Below are 15,907 nucleotides of genomic sequence, written 5' to 3' on the forward strand. Positions count from 1 at the left end.
GACTTTTTTTAAAACATAGACAATCTTGAGCAACGGATCAGCCTGGCTGTCCAGCGCGGAAATGCAGCCAGTATTCTTGGCACCATTCCACGCGGTCATGATTTATATAGTAATTAGATAAGGCTAGCTTTAAGTTTTATTGTAATATTTAAAAATAATTAATAAAAAAAAATAAAAAATAAACTTGAGCTCTTTTTCCATGTTTTTTGGTGATCTCATAATATGTCAAAGTCAAAGTCAAATTTTACACTGTCAACTGTCAAAAATCACTCAAATTGTTTGGTTTGGTGGTGATAATTATTATAATAATTTTATTTTATTTACAAAATGAATGATAATGAGGACGAAATTACAACTTTTTGCGATTCAGCTGTACGTCACTAATTATTTGAAATGAGAATACAGGGATTTATTGGAAATGTTTACTAATTTTTCTAACAATAAACAGGCTTCATTGGTGGAAGGATGCAGGTTACCAGTTCGAATGCAGGGCGGTGATGATTGGCCTCTTGCAGAGATCATAAGCATCAAAGAGGTCCGAGGCCAAAGAGGATACTATGTGCATTACGTAGACTGTAAGTTTTCATCACTATTTATAACCTGGAAACAAAAATTGTTAGAACTTGAATATTTTAATATTTAAATGTTAATACATTAGTTAAGAAATAAGTTATATCTTCATTAGCTAATGTATTGTTAAACTAACTTTACAAGGAGTAGTGGCCGTAATTTCTTTGTTTTCATTTTGCTATTATTATGCAGATTTTTGAAATCTGAAAAAATCTGTCTACGTCTTTGAGTTGCATGACTCACAATTGACTCACAGGAATAATATAACTTAAAGCGAATGTTTTCACAAAATTGTGCCAGTATTGAAAGTTGTTTTTGAGACTAATTATTAATTTAGCTGCAATGCTCATGATTTTGTAATGGACAAGCAACATGTTTAAAACAAAAACATATTTTGGGATCATAAATAGAAATACTATGCTTTAAATGTTTTCAGTTAACAAACGCCTTGATGAGTGGGTGGGAGAATCATGGTTGGACACAAGAAAGGTACAGTTTCCCCGGAGAGATGGCAGTGGGCCCACTGGTGGGACCACAACACCAAGAAAGACCCACATTGGATCTGGAGGTGGCTTCATGCCTAATTTTCTTAGTATGTGTGTTTTTTGTTTTGCTATTTCATTTTCTTATATTAATTGGCACTTTTTTGTATTATAACTTTTAGCTAACAGACATTTAAGTCCTTGTTCAAAAATTTTACAGACTCACCTTATCAAAATAACTTATCTCAAAAAATGCCGAATGGAATTGATCCTTTCTTTAAACCAAGTTCTTATAGTCTTACAAAAAAAAAATCACTTAACTCGTTAAATTATTTTTTAAATACTTTTTGCTTCTTTAGATTTAGGCATTAGTTACTTAATTTAATACATAGCATGAATCTACCTACTACCTGATTATAATAGCTTGGGCATATACCTTTTCTTTATTAAAATTTCAGCTGGTCGCCCATTGCTTAATATCAATGAGCTGCTTATTTTCATCTGCTGATTATATTACTTTTAGCAGCTTAGGCTTCCATAGAGTTGCTCAGGGGCGACTCGGGCATCCCGATAGAAGTATTTCAGGAAATGATAAACAAAACAGTGTACTTAGATTCTGATCAAAATATATATTTTTTCTGGATGTTTTTGGTCCACTGCATACAAAGCAAATTTCCAAGCAAAGTTTGGGATTTCGATCACTAATTACAAATCTGAATGCATTTCTTAGAAAAGCAGCCTAAAACTGTGCTAAAATCGAGTCCAAAGTTCGGTGTTTCGATCAAAAACGTTACAATTATTACAGTACTATAGTTTCAACAGCTTTCATTCAATTTTTTGCTCCTCTCCTATATAATTTTGTTCACTACCTATACTTGAACATTTCATGAGTGCTGAGGAGTAGCTTAAGATGCTATGGCTGCTAAAAATAAGATAGCAAGCAATAGTGGTTAATGTGCAGCCAGCTTTGAAGATTCGCCTAATCAAAGCCTCTTATACAATATGCTCAAAAATAATATTTTGGTTGATCACAATATTTTGCAATACTGTCACAAAAAGAATTAAAATATTGTCATTATACAATTCATACTGCATACTGTATAAGTTGTTAAAACTAAATTATTTTCATTTATAACAGCTGTACTTAATACTCTAAATTTCTTTTTTATTTAAGTTGTGAATTTTCAATCATTTCGTACTCCTTGGCCATTTAAATGAAGTACTTATAAGTTTTTATAAAATGTACAGACTTATGGATCAGGCACATTCATAACAGGCCGCCCACCCCACGCCACCCACCCCACCCATGACCCAACATCCATATTAAGCCAGATCTATGTTTTTAGTATTTTCCACACTAGAAGCATACTAAAAATAACGGTACCAGATCACGTTATTCGCTAGTAGTGTTAGTCCGCGACAGGTTGAGATGGAAATCAGGGTATGAGGCCGGGGACGCGCCGCACACCCGCACGTCACCCGCGGCCGCGCTAGCCCGCTGCTTCATTGCGGTAGAATGACAGCTACAATGTCAACCAATCAGAGGTGATTACGATCGCGTAATCACCTCTGATTGGTTGACGCTCGCTCAATAATGGCCACAATTTATTGTTCACAAAGAATCACACAAATTCAACCAATCACAGCAATTGAGATTGTAATAAATGTCGAAAAAATACGACTGTAGTACGGACCCCTCGGTGCGCGAGTCGGACTCGCACTTGACCGGTTTTTACACAGATTTTCTATTCATAAATTAACACTGATTTTAAGACACAGTCTATGTCCAGCATGTGGATTCCCATTGTTTCAGATGTCGATGATAGGTCATAGAAAACTTAATGTGAATATTATTGTGGTGTGGCGTGGCGTCTCGGGTGGAGCGAGGTGGCGTGTCGGTGGCTTTAAAATAAATTTGAATTTATAGTGAATATTAACTAACAATTAAGTATTAAGTATATATAACGTTTTTTCTGCAGATGATAATAACGTCTGCAATGAAAGTCTGAAATGTGCTAATAGTAGAGAGATTCCGATTCACCAAACAACGCCTAAAATACCTGAGAAAATTTATAACAATGCACTCAATGGTTCCACACAAAGATTAACACATGGTACGTTTGATTACTGCTTATATTTTTACTTATTCAAAAGCTTTTGCTCATGTTATAAAAAACTATAATCTATTAAATGAAAACAATTTACTTACCTATTAAAGATTTTCACACTTTTCCAAATGTTTGCATAGATACCCTAAAATAGACTCGGCCGAATACTGAATCGTTTCTGTATACTTAAGAGCTTCCTAAACATTAGGCAAGTTTTTAATGTGTGTGTATGTGTGTGTCTGTATTTTTATTACTCTTTCACACAAAAACTACTTAACGGATTTGACTGAAATTTAGAATGGAGATAGCTTATACCATAGAGCAGAAACAAAGAGGAGATGTTGTATTAAGATTTCCCTATGAAATATCGAGTGACATTTTGCGGGGTGAGGGGTTGTGGAACGCCGCCCACTTCTCAATTTTCCATCTGCGGGTTAGTAGCAAAACTACTCGCTTAGCGACCTAACATCGATATATTGATGTCACTACATAGTTCAGCTATCTCACACTAGATGTCAATAAGTGTAGAAATTACGTATAAAATTACTTACAAATGAAATGTGATACCATTCGTAGCATCAGAACGTCTGTCTGAATAACTTTGACACGATAAAACACAACACTTCATCCTTTTGTTCTTAAAAACGCGAAAACACACCGATAATACGAGTCTCAATATATGTGAACCTGACGAACGCAGACAGCATACTAACTAAGGCCCCGCCCACAGTGATGACGTCAGGACCTAGTTGAAAATCACAGTGCACAGTTGCTTAGGCCAACTCCTCTTTGTTTCTGCTCTATGGCTTATACCCTGACTTTAACACAGGCTACTTTTATCCCGGAAAATCAGAGAGTTCCCGCGGGATTAAAAAACCTATATCCACGCAGACGAAGTCGCGACTCGCGGGTATCATCTAGTAGTTATTGTAATGTGAATATGTATTTGTATGTCGGTTTGTCCTTCGAACACTTCGCAACGGAGGAACGGATCGACGAGTTTTTTTTGTATGGGTAATATGGGTATAGTTTAAAACCTGGAGAGTCAACAAAACTTTTTATCCCCGCTAAATAATAATTAAGGAGTTTCCACGGTATTTTATCTCGCAAAATTAACCACGAGTTTTAAACAACCTAACTTACTACTGTGATAGACGAATCTCATTAAAAAGTCATTTAAAGAGGTGCTAATGTTGCTAAAAGACATTTCAATTTTCAGTATTCGATCGTTTATTCCATATTATCGTTATTGCTTCCACAATGTTGACGTAAACATTCATAAAGCTCAATACATGTAATTCGTTTATTTAATACGAATAAAAGCTCTATAAACTCCTCAAATCTAAAGAAAAAGCAATAAGGATATATGCCTTTGATTCCTTTGGTTTCTTGCCTATAACAATCGTCTAACTTAGAAGTAAGTTAGTAGCATGGTTTACTTTTATCAAACTTTATAGAAATAGAACTATAGTCTAATATAAATCTTCCTTTCTCAACTTTATATAACAGGTGTAAGTATTATCGGGAGTATGTTGTTGCGATGATTTGGCTTCTGGGTTGATTTTAGTAGTGGACCTACCTGGACTTCGGGGACTTCCATGTAGAAAAAATCCTTTCTTAGTGGGAGTCGTAGTCCTATGATAGAAAATCTACATGCAAAAATTCAAAGTTCTAACCTAGCGATTTAGCTGTACATTGATAATGTCAGTCTTTTTTATATTATAAGTAGATTTACTTATATTGATTCCTGAATGAAATACATTGGAATTAATTTGGTGTAAAGCTGATAATAGTAATCCCTACTGTGATATTATAAATGCAAAAGTTTTAAAGTTTTCGGTCTGCTAGCTTTTTACGGCCCATCCGTTTAAGCAGGAGTTTAAGCCATCCGTTGGAGATAGCTTGCAGTCTGGGGAAAGACATGAGCTACTTTATGTCACGAAAAACCAACGAGTTCGTACGAATTTTTTAAAAACCCTCCGCATTGAAGAATTCGTGGCCATCATCTATTTGGTCCAGAGATAACTTGCATCTCGGAGATGGATATAGTATAATACTTTTTAGCCCAGAAAATCAAAAGGTTCCAACATGATTTTGAAAACCGAAACTTACGAGGATGTTGGCGTGTAAATAAATCCCCTTGATGTCGCGTAGGTACGCCGGGTGAGCCCCGTCAGCTAGTGTCGCGGCCCGCGAGCCCCACCCTGGGCCATGACTCGCCGTCGCTGGTCAACGGCGGCGCCGTGCTGGCCGCTGCCTTGCAGAAGAAGATGAACAGGAAACGGAAGGCTAACTCTTTGGAGAATGACGTAAGCTAATTATCTATTACTGAATTCCCTGGGTCACGCGTAGGCATGCGAGGTGAACCCCGTCAGCTAGTTTCGCGGCCTGCGTGCCCCACGCTGGGCCATGACTCGTCAACGGCGGCGCAGTGCTGGCCTCGGCCATGCAGAAGAAGATGAACAGGAAACTGAAGGCCAACTCTTTGGAGAATGATGTAAGTTATAGTCCAAAGCCGAAACAGCGTACCGCGGTTGGCATAGGCAATAGTGGAAAGCTGAGAGCCCTTATTCAAAGCCCAAATCTTCAGCTTCTGTCTAGCAAATTTCCGGTTCATCATCTGCTTCTTCTTCCTAGAATTTGTCCAAGAAGACAAATTTCGGATCTCTACAATTGCTCATTAAGTTCATTCACCCATGCTTGATCAGCTTGATTCAACGTTGCTTGCTCAGTGCAATTGACAGATATACGCTGTTGCAACTAAGGGCCGGCACAAATCTTTCGAGGCGGCCCGCAGAGCATCTTCCATTACCGACTTTGCTTATGTTGACATAATTATAAATAAAAAATCAATTGACACATCTATACTAGTTGGACTTTCCCCTTTTACTCTCGGCAGTTTGTAGTTGAGTAAATTGGTTTTTGATATTATTTCAACGTACCTAAGTAAAGTTGATAATGGTTAAGTAGTGAAAAATGCTCTACGCTGCGCGGTGCGCCTCGCCAGATAAACGCCTATAAGTCAACCAAGTAAGGAACGTCCTTTACTTGGGTTATATAATACAAAATTTGCTCCAGAACGAAACACAAGAGTCTCTCGACGGTGGCGAGCCGGTCGTGAGCGGCACAGCCACGCCCACGACACGCCCGCGAACGTCGGGCAGCCTGGTGGCGCACGGGCACGACGACCTGGTCACGCGCATGAAGAACATCGAGATGATCGAGCTGGGCAGGCACAGGATACGGCCCTGGTACTTTGCTCCTTATCCACAGGTAAGTCTCAGGCCTTTTAAGGTTACGTACCCAAGGGGTAAAACAGAGCCCTATTATTTTCACCCTTGAGCTGATCAAAGTTTGGGGTTCACTGACAAGATATAAAAATAAAAACTCTGTGAAACTATTTTATCTTTTCAGGAAATGGTAAATTTAGCCTGCATATACATTTGCGAGTTTTGTCTCAAATATAGAAAAAGTAAAAAGTGCTTGGAAAGACATTTGGTTAGTATTACATTTTTTGTTATTTAATAGCGATATTAGAATAACTGGTATCGATATACTTGGCTGGTTTTCATTATCGTTACCAAAATACAAAAGCATTCATTAAAAGTAGATTGCACAACAAGGCCATAAAACAAGCTATTTTACTCGAGCCGAAGGCGAGGACAGATATTTGAGTCTAGGATAAAATTGGTCTTATGGCCGAGTTTCACTTCGGTTGCAATGAAATGAAACAGTGATAAGCGACCGCGACCCGTGGGTGAGCTCACTCTCATGCTTCAACTCTTCTGGTCACAGCCTATGCTCTAGCCATAAATCGATAAAATCACCCACTGCGCAGGTACAAGGTCAAGGGTCTTGTAACGAGACGCCAAATATGTAGATATAATGTGTAAAAAAATACTCCTCACGCGCCATTTTAACTTTTTGTGTCAAATTTCATGACGAAAGGACGATTTTAGTCCTTATTTTAAAGGTGAGACGTATTTTTTCACATGACAGTTTACCCATAGAGTTAAAATGGCGCATGAGGAGTCATTTTTACGTACCATAACAACATACCGAATAGCTATCTGCATGCCTTTCAGCCCGATCCGTCCAGTAGTTTGAGCTGTGTATTGCTAGATCAGTCAGTCGTTTTCCTTTTATGAAAACGACTGACTGAGCGAATATATCGCTCAGTGCGCAAGTTCAATATCGGAGATGTTTTGACGTGGCGCCAACTGTAACTTACATGGATAAAGTACGGAGAGCATAAAAGCACAAGATACAGTTGAGGCTAGGTTCAGGCACTATAGATATTTCCATACAACACTTTCATGCACGAGAGCATAAAAAGCAGCAGAAACTTCATGAGCATGAAGTAAAAATTAATGGTTTTTTTTTAGATTAAATGTAAACTAAAACACCCGCCCGGCAACGAAATATACCGAAAAGGCAGTATATCCTTCTTTGAAATCGACGGTAGAAAGAACAAGTGCTACGCTCAGAACCTGTGTTTGCTTGCGAAACTGTTTTTGGACCACAAGACTTTGTATTACGATACGGACCCTTTTTTATTTTATGTAATGACTGAATTTGATTCGAGAGGTTTGTTATTATTGATTGTATTAACAATACATGTGAACTTATTTCGATGTTTTTGAAAACATAACTTTACTGAAAAGTAACCATACCAATTATTATTATGATGATGGTTTGAGAAGGAATTCCATGTGAATGGTAGGATTCATTTAACTATGTAAATTCGCCTTGTGAAAGCTCACTGTCACTCACATTAAAAAAAAGTAAACCAACTTCAAAAACACTGAAAAACATACAACAATAATTTTAAATTACAGTAGATTCTCACTAATCCGACACTTCAACAAAATTACAGTAGATTCTCACTAATCCGACACTTCAACAAAATTACAGTAGATTCTCACTAATCCGACACTTCAACAAAATTACAGTAGATTCTCACTAATCCGACACTTCAACAAAATTACAGTAGATTCTCACTAATCCGACACTTCAACAGACCGACACGTCCAATAATCCGGCACCTACCAGGACCTACCTAAAGAGTAAAGACCGTATTTTTGACATCGTAATCGTAGTTCTCATACATGTGAACTTATTTCGGTGTTTTTGAAAACATTACTTTACTGAAAAGTAACTATACCAATTATTATTATGTTTTTTTTATTCAGATACAAGTTAGCCCTTGGCTGCAATCTCACCTGGTGGTAAGTGATGATGTAGTCTTTGATGGCAGCGGGCTAACCTGAAAGGGGTATGGCAGTTGTTATTAAACCCATGCCCCTTTGGTTTCTACACGGCATCGTACCGGAAAGCTAAATCGCTTGGTGGCACGGCTTTGCCGGTAGGGTGGTAACTAGCCACGGCCGAAGCCACCACCTACCACTGCGCCAAGAAAGTCGTCCCAATTTTTTTTTCCCAGTTCTCTTTTCTCACCAATTTTTTTAAACAACTTTTTTATGAAAGGGTTAGTGTACAATAAATAGTTTTTATAAGTCCCGCAAATTACTATTGCGCTGGAGGCATGCCTCATTAACATCGAAATGACGTCATTTGAGGTATATTTAAGTAAAAATATACCATCAGCTCGCAACTTCAGTCTAGTGTTGACGTCACTAAAATGGCGGCCACGCGCATTAGCGATTTGCGGAACTTATACTACTATTAATAAAATAATAATGTAATCATAACTTAATTATAATTTTGTCAAATGTTTTAGGATTTCACATAGTAGGATATTTTTCAAAGGAGAAAGAAAGTACAGAAGACTACAATGTAGCGTGTATACTGACTCTACCTCCATACCAGCGGAAAGGATATGGAACACTACTCATAGAATTTAGTGAGTATCATTTTGATTGTTGTAGAATTTCATCCTGACTTTTTTTATGGATCTTCTTCTTCCTTACCTTATCCCACGCTACGTGGGGTCGGCACAACATGTCTTTTTCTTCCACTCACTTCTGTCATCCGTTAACGTATTATCCACCCCTTTTACACGCATATCCTCTTTCTTTTCTTTGGCCGTCCTCCTATTTTTAACCGACTTAAAAAAAGGAGGAGGTTCTCAATTCGTCGGAATCTTTTTTTTTTTTGTTTTTACCTTTCTTTCCTGACTTTTTTTATGGATGTCGATTGATCCTAGTAGTCCGCCATTTTACATTTTTTTTTCCAAAATAGCGTCCACGCATAAAACCTATATTAATCAATAGCTGGCATCAATACAAACAAGTATTGTATAAGAGAAAATCTTCACAATTTGATAGTTGAAGTATATCTCGGAAACGTGACACTTTGGAAGATTTTGTCTCATACAATACTTGTTTGTATTGATACCAGCTATTGATTAATGCAGGAACAAAAGAAGTAACCACATTCTATCAGGTGTTTTTTTTAAAAATTATCCTGTAGTCAGACTACTACTTATATAATTTCATTTTATATTTGCATACATTTTTATAAAAATATCACCACTATACTTAAGGAATAGTGATATAATAATGATTTCTTTCAGGTTATGAATTATCAAAGTTCGAAGGTAAAACGGGTTCACCAGAGAAACCACTGTCGGATCTTGGATTGCTTTCGTACAGGAGTTACTGGGCGCAAACTATCCTGGAAATCCTAATTAACATTAAGCCTGTGGGGGACAACGAAAAACCTATCATTACTATTAAGTAAGAATTTAAATTTTTTGGTTAATTTTACATTGATATGTACAAATTTTCAGCTTTTATAAAATAACGAAGGTCTGGCACGCGCTGGGTCATATCTCTAAAGTAAACTAATATGACAAGACTAAGTATATTGTCATCCCTTTCATAATGCTCTCTGCAAATAAGGATAGTACTAAATAAATCTATGAATGATTAAAAATATAATGCGTACAAAATGAGTTCTCATGCGCCATTTTAACTTTATATGTTATCTGTCATGTCAAAAGTACGGTTCATCTTTACAATTATGACTAAAACCGTACTTTTGACATGACAGTTGACACAAAGTTAAAATGGCGCGTGAAAACACGTTTTGTTCTCGTTATATTTTTAATCATTGATAGATTTATCTAGTGCTATCCTTATTTGCAGAGAACATTTTGAAAGGGATAACAGTATACTTAGTCATGTTATATTAGTTTATTTTAGAGAAATGTATGTGCAAATAATTTTCCACAATAAATACTTACATCTGATATTAATTTCAGTGAAATATGCGAATTGACGAGTATAAAGAAAGAAGACGTTATAAGCACATTACAGAATTTGAACCTCATCAATTACTACAAGGGACAGTACATAGTGTCAGTTAATCAGGTAAGTTGAGGATTTTTTTATAGTCTGTACAAAATGGCTCCTCACGCGCCATTTTAACTCTATGGAGGTTTAGAGGTCACTGATGGTAATTGCCTCAATTACAATTTACAGGAAACAATACAACAACATGAAAACGCCATGGAAAAGAAATTGTTAAGGATTGATCCAAAATGCTTGCACTGGACGCCAAAAGATTGGTCCAAACGTGCGAAATGGTAAGTATTCTTGTACCCAATTAGTATAATTATACTATTAGTATATTAATTATACCCTTCCAGAATTTCTCCTCCAATTATAATATGGGTAACTTCAAGGGGGAATAGGCATCTACTATGCATCATCACTTGGTACCCGGTCTGATTGCAGCCAAGCGCTAGTCTGTAAGTTTAAAAAAACCCTACCCCTCCTCATGCCATACGGCTTCCAAGTTAGGCCCGGTCTCCACCTAAGCGGAGAGGAGCGGAGATGTGTTCAGTCAACCAATCAGATTTATAATAAATGACATGAAAAAATTATCACGTGATTTTTTTTTAATCTGATAGGCCGACCGCACACATCTCCTCTCCGCTCCGCTTAGGTGGAGACCGGGCCTTAGCCTGCTTCCATCTTAGACTGCATCATCACTTTTCACTAAGTGAGATTGCAGTCAAGGGCTGACTTGTAATGGAATTTAAAAAATCGTTTTCTGAAACAAAAGGCTTTGTGCACATTATTTAGAAATAGAGTTATAAACCCTCATGCGTATTTGTAAGAATAAGTAATATATTTTTCGGGAATACGTCTTTATGTTTGACTAAAAAATAATTCTGTCTTGTTTTTAGATTTTTTAGCATTTCAATATAAAATTTATATTATTTTAGAAAATATTTCATAAAAATAATACGGTTATGATGTTTCTTTTGTTACTTACAAAATTATTTTATAGTGGGGCCTAATAATATAGCTAAAGGAAATATTTAAAGAAATATGAATTCCTATTTTCAGTTTGCATTGTAGTATTTTTAAACGCTTTTGTAACAACGTATTCCCGTAAAAAACAAACTAGGTGAGTAGATATAGGCACTATAAAGTATCCTACCAAATAGTTATATGAAATGTTGTTTTTAACATAAATATAAAAATAATTTTCTTTTGTCGCCAGTGTTTGAAGTGTATCGGAGATGCGAGCTATCTAACTCGGGCTTCAACACGTATGATCATTTTGTATCTAACGAAATATTTCAATGTACCCTCATTTTATACAGAGTGTAAGGGACATGCTAACGAATAATTAAACCAGGGATTCAGTAGGTACATGATGCTGAGTCTCTCAACATTGGAGTTTTTCATCGATCTTTTCGTGACTTTGATGTATTTTTGATTTTTAGGGTTCCGTACCGCAAAAGGAAAAACGGAACCCTTATAGGATCACTTGGTTGTCTGTCTGTCTGTCTGTCTGTCTGTCTGTCAAGAAACCTACAGGGTACTTCCCGTTGACCTAGAATCATGAAATTTGGCAGGTAGGTAGATCTTATAGCTGACATTTGGGGAAAAATCTGAAAAACGTGAATTTAGGGTTAGATCACACAAAAAAATTAAATTGTGGTCATGAACTAATAATTAGTATTTTCAACTATCGAAGTGAGTGACTATATCAAGTGGGGTTTCATATGAAATGTCTTCACCTATACATTCTAAAACAGATTTTTATTTATTTTTATGCATCATAGTTTTTGAACTATCGTGCAAAATGTCGAAAAAATACGACTGTAGTACGGAACCCTCATTGCGCGAGCCTGACTCGCACTTGGCCGGTTTTTAAAAAGTAATTATAACATATAATTACCTAGAAGTTTTTAAATTTAAAACATCAGGAAATAGGAGGAAAATTCTCTCGCGATCATCTATTTATCAAAACTTCAAGGAGAGTCATATCTCTGTCCAAGTACCTTCAATAACGCTTTAGCGGACGGCAGCGGGCATTAGTTGCGTAGCGTTGTGATCGCATTGTGCTCAAAAATTACAACATTACAGTTACGGCGGTTACGCACTCATGCGATCAGAGTCCCTGAAAATACATTACTTTTTGTTTTGTATGGTATTGTCATGAGCTACCACACAAAACAAAAAGGAACGTATTTTCACGGATTCGGATCGGACGAGTGCGTGATCACTGTTACAGTGCCCGGCAGGAAATATTCCACATCGAACTTTAGAATGAGTTAACGAACTTTTAGAGCGTTGTCTCTGTCTTTGAGAGTGACAAAACGTCACACAGGTATGAGTGACAGGTACGGCGCACTACGAAGTCGAAATGTCTGTCCAAAGTTCGATGTAAGTTTTCTGCCCGGCACTGCATATCATTAACTATCACCTGAGAGAGGGGATTTATGATTTCGTTATGGGCATAAAGTGAACTTATTCACAAAGTTTTCGTTAGCATATCCTTCCCACCCTGAACGTATATGCTTGAATAACACTCATATTTTATTTTTAACGCCTAACATATAATACGCATTGGGCGTCATTTGTTTTATGTGCGACGTTTTACTAATTCGGTCTTGGTAAATGGGATGGACTAATAATGTTTTAGAAGGGTTATTTTTATATGTTTTTGGGATCTGTGTACTCACTTAATCAATTATTAGATCAGTGTTTATACATCCACACTATTACTTATTGGGTTTCATAGGAAATTTATTGAGTCATTGCATTTTTTTTTTTTTCAAATTATTTGTATGATTTGCCGCTAATAATATTATAACATCACTGTTAACTGATCTGCTTAAAGGCTTGAACCATGAGTTTTTTTACATACACCATTATTGTTTCTCGTGCAAGTAACGCACACCAACAGATTTGAATAGAGATCAATTTCAACCGTGTGTCGAAGGAAAATAAAGTTGAGTTTAAGTTTTTATGTAAACAGACGCTGCTGCGCCTAAGATCCACTTCACCTGTAGGTGTGCGTTTTGTCTCATGAAGAGAAATGTACCTAAACATCTAATAACATCGTTTAACATTTCAGGTAGGACAATTTACAAGGATGTTACATCAAAGGATACTTTTCAAACTCCTCAGTTGCATTTTATTATGTTAACCCGTTTTTATAACTGTTTATTTTTTCATCTAAATGAACTCCTCTTATTCTGAAAAGTTGTAAATACCTACAGTGAAACTATATCCTTGTTTAATGTGATATTAAATAAATATTTTTATTTCTAATTCAATCTTTGATTTATTTTACTCAAGCCTCAAAATTATTTTAATAAAATTGACTCTTAGACCGATCACGCACTCATCCGATCCAAATCCGTGAAATACGAATATAAAAAATATCTACGTCATATTCGTATATGTCATAAGCTACCATACAAATTGTTCTATGACTACTTCGGAACGTATTTTCACGGACTCGGATCGGATGAGTGCGTAACCGCCCTTACAAAGTATTGTGCCGCTTTCGTAAATATTTCGGTTGCCGTACCAACTCGTGCTTTCGTTAAAGGTTGAATGGAAGAGATCGCTTTACCGATAAGGCCCCCTTTGCATACTAGCTATTAGAATAAGACCCTGGTATGTTTTTTGATATGTTTACATGTGTTGTATCCAATAAAGTATAAATAAATAAATTCTCACTATACTCTATCCGTGGAAAGAAGTCAGTATTGCGCTCTCTCGGGTAGTCCCATACAATTGATAGAGCCAAAAATCTCAGTGGGCGTTAGTCATTTTGAAGTCGCCCACCAATAACATGTTTTCAAAAATATTCAAAATGAAATCCGTGAAAATCTATTTTCAAAAAGATAGTTTCGTAAACGTATGGAAAATTTTAAAATATATAATGAATTTCTAGCGAGACATGTGAAGGATAACGAGTTATAAGGAAATAAAACAAAATATTTCAATATACGATTTATTTCTCAGTAGATAAGCACAGTAATTTTGCTTCGATTGTCAAAATATTTATATTCAAGAAGCAGGTACAAGTGATGTTTAACACTTATAGACAACATAATATGTATTAGAATAAAATTTTACAATAACAACTTCATTTCTTTAAAACTCGTGAAAGTAACAAGAATCCTTAAGCTTTAATTTCATACACTGGCTACAAACGTCCAAAGATAGTGTATTGTGCATTATTAGGGCAGAATATGTATCTCGATCTCGCTCTAGTTTATAGAAAATGTAAGAATCTAGAGATACATACATTACATCCATACTAATATTATAAATACGAAAGTGTGTCTGCCTATCTGTCTGCTAGCTTTTCACGGCCCAACAGTTTAACCGATTTTGATGATATTTGGTACAGAGTTAGCTTACATCCCGGGGAAGGACAGACTTTTTATCCCGGAAACTCAAAGAGTTCCCACGAGATTTTTAAAAACCTATATCCATGCGGACGAAGTCGCGGGCATCATCTAGTAAATTATAAATTAAGTTTGGGTCTTCGGTTATGTGCTAGCAGCCACATTGGCGTTATTTTTAAAACGAATAATTTGTAGGTAGGTAATTATAAAATTATCAATCAATTTATACAATGTTTTCATGTTTAAAACATACAGATGATAAAATTATAGGTAGGTGTAATATTAAAAGTTTTATAAATCATGTATAGTCCTTCAAAAATGACTCCTCACGCGCCATTTAACTCTACTGGTCAACTGTCATGAAGTACTATTCACCTTTAAAATAAGGACTTAAATCGTTATTTTGACATGAAAGTTAAAATAGAGCGCGAAGAGTTAAATTTTACGCGTTATAAATAAAAAAAATTGTATACTTACATCATTATAAGAAGTGCAACATAACAAATTAATAAGTAATGATAAAATGTTTAAAAATTACTTGTACATACTAAGTAGGTAATACAATAAATTATATAATATTATACTCATATTAAATACAAATAGATATCAAAAATAAATAAATCATTACAAAAATAAAATTATAACCTTTGACATGTTAAACAAAACAATACTTTGTTATTATGCAGATGTTTTATACCAAAATTTATTTAAAAAATAATAATTGATTTTTAACATTATGTTTATCAGTTTTTACGGTAATCATTTTTCCTGTACAATAAGTAAACATTTTGTTTGGGCACTTTTTATATAAAAATTACAATAAAAATCAACATTATTTTTCTGCAAAGATAACATCATTTGTCCCACCGTATGACATGCTTTTAAAGCAAATAAATAAAATTATATCTCTGACTTAATAATATCGTACAAGGTTAATCTTAGGCGTAAGATTACAGCGACGATATATTATTCACAATCATTTTCATTAGAAAATGTGAAATATACAAAAATGTTCCATTCATACAAAATAATAACGTACAATATTTTATATTTATATAATATCAAAAGGTTTTAACAAAAATATAATTAACTTGAAAATCTAGAGTAGTATAGTTTTA

The 15,907-nt window shown here is 35.5% G+C and overlaps 1 protein-coding gene across 3 annotated transcripts; it reads left to right on the forward strand.

Annotated features, from left to right (window-relative positions):
• Positions 1 to 241: 241 nt before the first annotated feature.
• Positions 242 to 13,696, forward strand: Tip60 (Histone acetyltransferase Tip60). 3 transcript variants are annotated; one of them, XM_034976988.2, is made up of 14 exons: positions 242 to 372; positions 449 to 575; positions 1,007 to 1,162; positions 3,032 to 3,166; positions 5,315 to 5,469; positions 6,239 to 6,433; positions 6,575 to 6,658; positions 7,546 to 7,747; positions 8,901 to 9,023; positions 9,696 to 9,858; positions 10,386 to 10,494; positions 10,606 to 10,709; positions 11,636 to 11,684; positions 13,502 to 13,696. In XM_034976988.2, the coding sequence occupies exons 1-13, from the start codon at positions 328 to 330 to the stop codon at positions 11,640 to 11,642; spliced, it is 1,605 nt and encodes a 534-aa protein (XP_034832879.1). In that variant the 5' UTR covers positions 242 to 327; the 3' UTR covers positions 11,643 to 11,684; positions 13,502 to 13,696. The 3 variants fall into 3 exon arrangements, with proteins under 3 accessions (XP_034832879.1, XP_034832880.1, XP_034832881.1); XM_034976989.2 differs by lacking the exon at positions 11,636 to 11,684; XM_034976990.2 differs by lacking the exon at positions 3,032 to 3,166.
• The last annotated feature ends 2,211 nt before the right edge of the window (positions 13,697 to 15,907 follow it).

This window comes from Maniola hyperantus, chromosome 16 (genome assembly GCF_902806685.2).
Source record: "Maniola hyperantus chromosome 16, iAphHyp1.2, whole genome shotgun sequence".
Taxonomy (NCBI): Eukaryota; Metazoa; Arthropoda; class Insecta; order Lepidoptera; family Nymphalidae; genus Maniola; species Maniola hyperantus.